General features: G+C 54.4%; 2 protein-coding genes across 2 annotated transcripts; both read left to right on the top strand.

Moving 5' to 3' along the window:
• Positions 1–224: 224 nt before the first annotated feature.
• CORC01_09353 (uncharacterized protein) lies at positions 225–1,058 on the top strand (the record flags this gene model as incomplete). Its single annotated transcript, XM_022620982.1, has 1 exon — positions 225–1,058. One exon carries the CDS (start codon positions 225–227, stop codon positions 1,056–1,058), a length of 834 nt encoding a protein of 277 aa, XP_022472504.1.
• Positions 1,059–3,504: 2,446 nt separating this feature from the next.
• On the top strand, positions 3,505–5,595 carry CORC01_09352 (uncharacterized protein; the record flags this gene model as incomplete). Its single annotated transcript, XM_022620981.1, has 1 exon — positions 3,505–5,595. The coding sequence occupies one exon, from the start codon at positions 3,505–3,507 to the stop codon at positions 5,593–5,595; it is 2,091 nt and encodes a 696-aa protein (XP_022472503.1).
• Positions 5,596–6,000: the final 405 nt, after the last annotated feature.

Genomic DNA, 6,000 nt, shown 5'->3' with positions numbered 1-6,000 from the left:
TACTTGCTGCTAGCATTTACCATCCAAGCATCCGAAGCAATCACTCGGGGCCTTTTGTGGCCGCCACAGCGCCTCTTCGCCCAGTCTCTAGCGCCTTTGCGGATGCCTTCATAATAGCAGCCTGCCCCTCCCGAGCAAGCTTCAGCCCTTTCTTTGCTCTCGTCACCACATCATACCAAGGGCGAATCCACATGTCAACTTTCTTCGCTCAAGCTCGAGGAAGAATGTTCGACCACTTCGCGTTAGGAACCCAGGCCCGCTCAGGTTCGGATGGCTCTCGCGAGGAGCTGCCTCTATCTCCGAGACAACGCCCTCGAGAATTGCTGAGGCCTACTGAAGTACTTTTGTCTCCCTCGGAATCATCTCCAGCTGTTCTTGAGATACCACTACCTCCACCACAGCCCATTGACAACCTTACCCACGAGCTCAGCAAGCAGACGCTGATTCCAGAACTGCCGCCACGAGGTGCGCGGACTACCTCGGCTGGAGCGTTGTCGTCAACAATCACCGATTTATCAATGGCCGATCTAGAGGTGGATGATGATTGCGATATGAGCCTTACAACGCATGATATCAGAGAACATCAGCCAGTAGCCGACTGGAAAAGAGCCCGGCGCCAGCGTTATAGCCGTTATGTCAACAACCCAGCCAATACCCGCGCGATAGAGGCACGTGTTAAGGGCATGATCTCAGAAGAGTTGCAATGCAATATTCATCCATCTGCAGCAATGTCGTCTTTGCCAGCGGCTGTGCCTGTATATCCCCATCTTCCCAACATTGCTGCAGACGGTTATCCTGAGATCGACCCGGCCTTGACACAGCCGGGAGTGGACGAAGGCTTTTGCGATCAAGACGAGGAATTCGCCTTCATGAAAACAGCATTGGCTGCTGACAGGGAAAGGCTAATGAGCAAGTCGGGGGGCATGCGAAACTATGGATCTCTGCGGTTCAGAGGATCGGCGGAGACGGCGCTTCGGTGTCAGAACGTTGTCAGACAACGTCCAAGAATGCGACGAAGGAAAGGACCAGGACCAACGAACGATCCTCGGCCGACCTGAACCGCTCCAGCAGGTGCGAATTCCAACTCGCATCGATCGGGTCTGCCTTGATGTTTAAGTTTCATTATACGAGCGTCCGAGGAACATTTCAGCGATATACCCCTGGGAAAAGAGCAAGATTTGGCTTGGGCAACGGCGTTTATTTGGATTGAATTGAATTACGACATGGCGGGGAAGTTCAATAGGGGATCACTGCGCTCAAGATCCAGAGTCAGACGGCGTTTCGATCGTGTCCGGTAAGACACATGGAGATTTTTGCCTGTTTCCTGTTTCCCTCATCCTGCGATGAGCTACTAGATGGTCGGATACTCATTTCTTCCGCATTGATACCCGGATTGGTGGCACTGTCGGCTTCACCGACCTTGACGGACCGAGGTCATCGCCGGGTCATCAGACGCGCAAGCCCCGAGTCCCTGGCTGGCAGTCTGCCCATAGCCTTCCAAGGTGCAGAAACGAGGCGTCGATACTTCCTGCCTTTGTCAGGCGGGGCTTTTCCCCTCTGTCTATGACTCTCCAGGTCGCTGATGAGAGGAGACTGCTGTCAGAGTGGATTAGAGAACTTTCGGAATCAACAAAGTAGACCTCTCCCACTTTGGGATGTGTCGCATTTCTACTTGCTGGCGTTTTCAATTTGAACCGCGACCATGACTAAGACTGAGATGATACAGGGCAACGATGTTTTCAGTACTACCGTTCTTACGGGTGGTTGGGAAACGTGTGCAACAGACAACGGCTGCCGTGGGAGCAAGCTGTCCCGATAGAGTGGGAAGCTATTGTGGTCAAAGTATGCTTTCAAGGGGGTCCCCATTCATGCATGCGGCACAATACACCGCAACCCCCATTTAGGACCAGTGACGTGTATCGTCACTACCCTCTCAAGTTCGTCACAACTTTTCCGCCCCTCTTCAGGTAAGTATCATGAAGGGGGAACCGTATGGACATTCCAGTCGTCTCCCGGCTAACAGGATCCCCACTTACGCAAGTGCACATCGCATGATCTATCAGTTCGAGGGATTATAAGCCACGGAACTCGTAGGTAATGAGGGTGAAATAACCAGATTAGACTTTCAGGTGGTGTTGACCTTTCTTCAGGCGAGGTCGACGAGGAGACGTGCAATAGTTTCCTCTGGGACAGCATTTCGCCTATGAGGAGGTGGCTTTCCCTTGATAGCTATGGATGGTTTACCTATTTAGTTCACGGAGAGCTGCGACACCATAGCCGCGGACCGTGAAAGCTGCTGAGGGCTGAAGCCTGGATCCGCTGCCGGTCCGGCCGTCGAGGGCGTGGTTCCCTGCAGTTTGGCACCGCCATCGCTCTCAGCCGACGGCGCCCCTACTTTACCTCTTGAAATATTCCCGCTCCCTTCTTTGTCATTGCTTCACCCCAGCATATCATGATCTATTTACAAAAAGGTCCACACGGTACCCTTTCCCAGTGGAGAGCATGTGGACAGGATGAGAAGGAGGAAGCCCCAATCTCGATGTGGTCTTCAGCCAGGAAAGAGGCTGTAAGACCGGGGTCCGCGATGACAATTTCACTTGGCCAGTGGCGTCTTCCAAGCGGACGACGTCCTATGTCATGTCGCCTGAAATGTATTTTCGAGATATCAATCAAGGTTGCAGTCAGCTTGGTGGTCCGCAGATATGAAGCAAGCAGAAGATATCAGATGTATTGAATGTGTGCCTATGGTAGAGGTACGACATGTCTTTGTAACCGATGCTAGCCCTGGCAGAGAGGGCGAGCAGAGGGATTGTCTGTTGCCGAGGGGGTTTCTTTTCTTGTCAAACGACGTTGCCTTGAAAGAAATCATGGTCAAGTTTTCCTTTGATGTCGCTGTCTCTTTGCCCTACCAACCCCAGTTCTTGAACCTACAGAATGGGAGGTGGCCGCGGTGACTGGAATGCGGGTATGCTGCTGGGTCACTAGACGACGTGGGTTGCATTCCTTTGGCCATTCAGGAACAGATGGTATCCCTCGCTGAAAGCACGGTGATCTCTGCGGTCCCCAATTCCAATGGTGCTCGTCTCCGTGCTGCATCCATTTCTCTTGCAATAGTTGCCGTGGCAGGATCAGAGACATGAGCTGGACGGTATTTGTTGACTCTCGTTCCCTCCACCCCGTGTGGGCTTGCAACCATCGACGGTTTTCATTTCCGTACAAGAGTCCCATTCTTCGATGGTTATACCCCAGTTTCTCTATCATCTTTCTCTCACTCCTTTATACACTCTTTTTCTTTTTCCGCAAACGAACATTGTACCATTTTCCCTCCTTTGCTACGACCCATCTCCTACCACCCACCGTTTCGCATCATATCCACGCAACAGATCTGATCTTCACTGCGGTCTCCAGTCCCCGCTTCTGTTCCTGATCCTCGCCTTGGCTCCGGATCGTTTGCGGAACTGAAGTCTAGTACAGAGACAGGCAGAGACACCCGCACAAGAGAGAATGACAGTGGCCGTCTCGCATTGGACGAGGAGCCCCGGCGTGAGTGTCAATCTCAGCTCGCACCCGACAGACTACGACGACATGGCCTACTCGGAAGTCCAGTTCTCAGTAGATTCAATGGACGAGGACAAAGACGGCAGCGGGGGCCAGTCTCACCTGCCCTGGGGAGAAGAGACAGAGAGAACTGGCGGGGGAGGATCGGGCTCGGGTGCGGTCCACAGCGACAGCCTCCTCTTCGAGGAATTTGTCGACCTGGAGAGGCTTTCGACGGCCGGGGGTGACGAGCTCCCTACCTCTGCCTTACCCGACTCGTTCTTCTACAACATGCCACTCCCCGCCCATGGGTCCGCGTCGACGACAAGCGTATCGGACGATCTGGACGACATGCTAAGTTGCCACACACATTCGCTCATGGAAGCTAGGACTAGCGCCGCAGCAGGTCCCGCTGCCACATTAGTGCCATCATCAGCAGCCGCTAGAGTAGCGGCGGAGACTTCAGACGCGGTGGTACCGTCTGCTGTGGGCGTTCCGGGTGTCCAGTCTTCATGGGCGATCGACCGTGAAGAAGGACAAAGGAAGGCTTCGACCTATCCGGACACAGCTCACGCTGGCGGGGCCGAGTCGATCTCTGACTCTGAGCTCCTGCGCCTGGAAGGCATATCGTTGAAAGCGTCGCCATCTCGCGCTCCTTCAGTCGTCGTTTCCCATCCTCCCACTCCTCTTCTTCAAGCTTCGTCCGCTACCAGCAGCAATCACAACAATACTAGCAGCACCAGTCACACCAACGGTGGTCGTAAGCCGAGCAACTTCTTCAAGGTTGTCGCATCCAAACTGCAGCAGAAAGCTGCCTCTGTCCGCCATAAACAACCCATCATGTCTTCCGTCGCCATCGACAGCAGGGGTCCCCTCTCGCCCAACGCCTCGCCTCGCAAGTTCAAGCTCCGCCCCGAGCATCTCCAGAATCTCGGCGGCCCTCACCCCGCAAGACTTCCCCTGTCCCCTCCCAACAGTGCCACTATTCCCCAGGACCTGCCTTCCACATCATCAGCCGGTAGCAACGGCATGTCCTTTGGTTGTGGTTACGTTGAAGACCCCTTCTTCGATGCTGGCGTGAACGTCAACCACGTCCCCATATTCCGTCGCAGCGACCCTACCACACCATTGGACACTCCCGTTCTCGATGACAAGGGCGGCATGTTCTATCACCACCAGCAGATGAGCTCCGGTAACGTCGCCAACACCAGCAAGGCCTCCTGGCCAATGGCCACAACAACTCCCCAGACCGACTCTCATGTCGCTTGGTCCAACGCCTATGCCACCACAGATGGTATTGACGACCAGTGGTGGGGTGGAAACAATATGGACTTGTCATCCAACTCACAATATCAAGCACAAAACGCTCGCAATGCCACCTTCAACCTCGCTATGCACACACAACACAGTGAGCTTCCGTACGAATACAACAACATCGCCACCGCCGGAAACGAAATGTCAGGACTCATGATTCACATGCCTCAGCCTCGTACTACATCCTCGCCCATCGTCCACTACCAGCCCCAACAGCCACTTCACCACCAGCAACACCCTCAACAGATGACGGAGCGCCGGCCCCGTATGCCCCGTGCCCCCTCGGCCGGTGCTCGGCATATGTGCTTATCGACGCCCATGCGCAAGACGCGCAACCCGAGCCGCACACGTCAAGCCAGCCGCGACTCCTCAACTTCGCCCACGCCTACGAATCGCTCTCGTCACAGCAGCGGCGGCTCATTGTCCAGTATCGGTGGTGGCGGCGCCGCCCTCAGCGCCAGCGTCAAGAAGCGTAGGTCCTGGTCACGCCGTGAGAGCATGCGCACTCCTTCTATCGGCAACTTGGGCGGTGCCTCCGAGGGGGTCGGGTTCGTCAACTTCACTCCCAGCGACAAGAACGTCCTTATGACCGGTGTGGCGCCGAGTGGAAGCTCCAAGACCAAGGCCCGCCGAGAGAAGGAGGCGATGGAGAAGCGACGGAGACTGAGTGAAGCAGCTATCAAGGCCGTCAAGGCTGCGGGCGGTGATGTGGACAAACTGGTCGAGGAGGGATTCGTTTTCTGAGCAGCATTCTTCTTTCGATGTATGGCAGGTATACGCTTGGGGGGTGCTTGGGAGTTATTGGTTAGGGCAGGCTTGGGCCCCAAGGGATATCAGGCGTTTCAAGGGATCAGCAATGTAGGCGATTGATACGCGAAGTTTCCCTTCTCTGGATGGTTTCTGCTTCTTCTCGCCTCTTCTTCTTCTATTACACAACGGCATGGGAGCGCGAGCTCCGACTGACGCCTTACCGGCTTATCAAGGATAGCCGCTTTACTTTCTTACCATCACCAACAGTACTTACTAGTTAATCTCCTTTTCATTATGTTGGATCAACCCAAAATCACAGGCTGGAACCCAGGGTATGAGATATGGAGGGATCGGTTATCATAGCAAAACAGAGAAAATATCAAAATAACACTATTCAAA

This window comes from Colletotrichum orchidophilum (genome assembly GCF_001831195.1).
Source record: "Colletotrichum orchidophilum strain IMI 309357 chromosome Unknown Scaffold_84.1, whole genome shotgun sequence".
Lineage (NCBI taxonomy): Eukaryota > Fungi > Ascomycota > Sordariomycetes > Glomerellales > Glomerellaceae > Colletotrichum > Colletotrichum orchidophilum.
The sequence above is the reverse complement of the archived record's forward strand: the minus strand, read 5'-3'. Positions and strand labels throughout refer to the sequence as shown.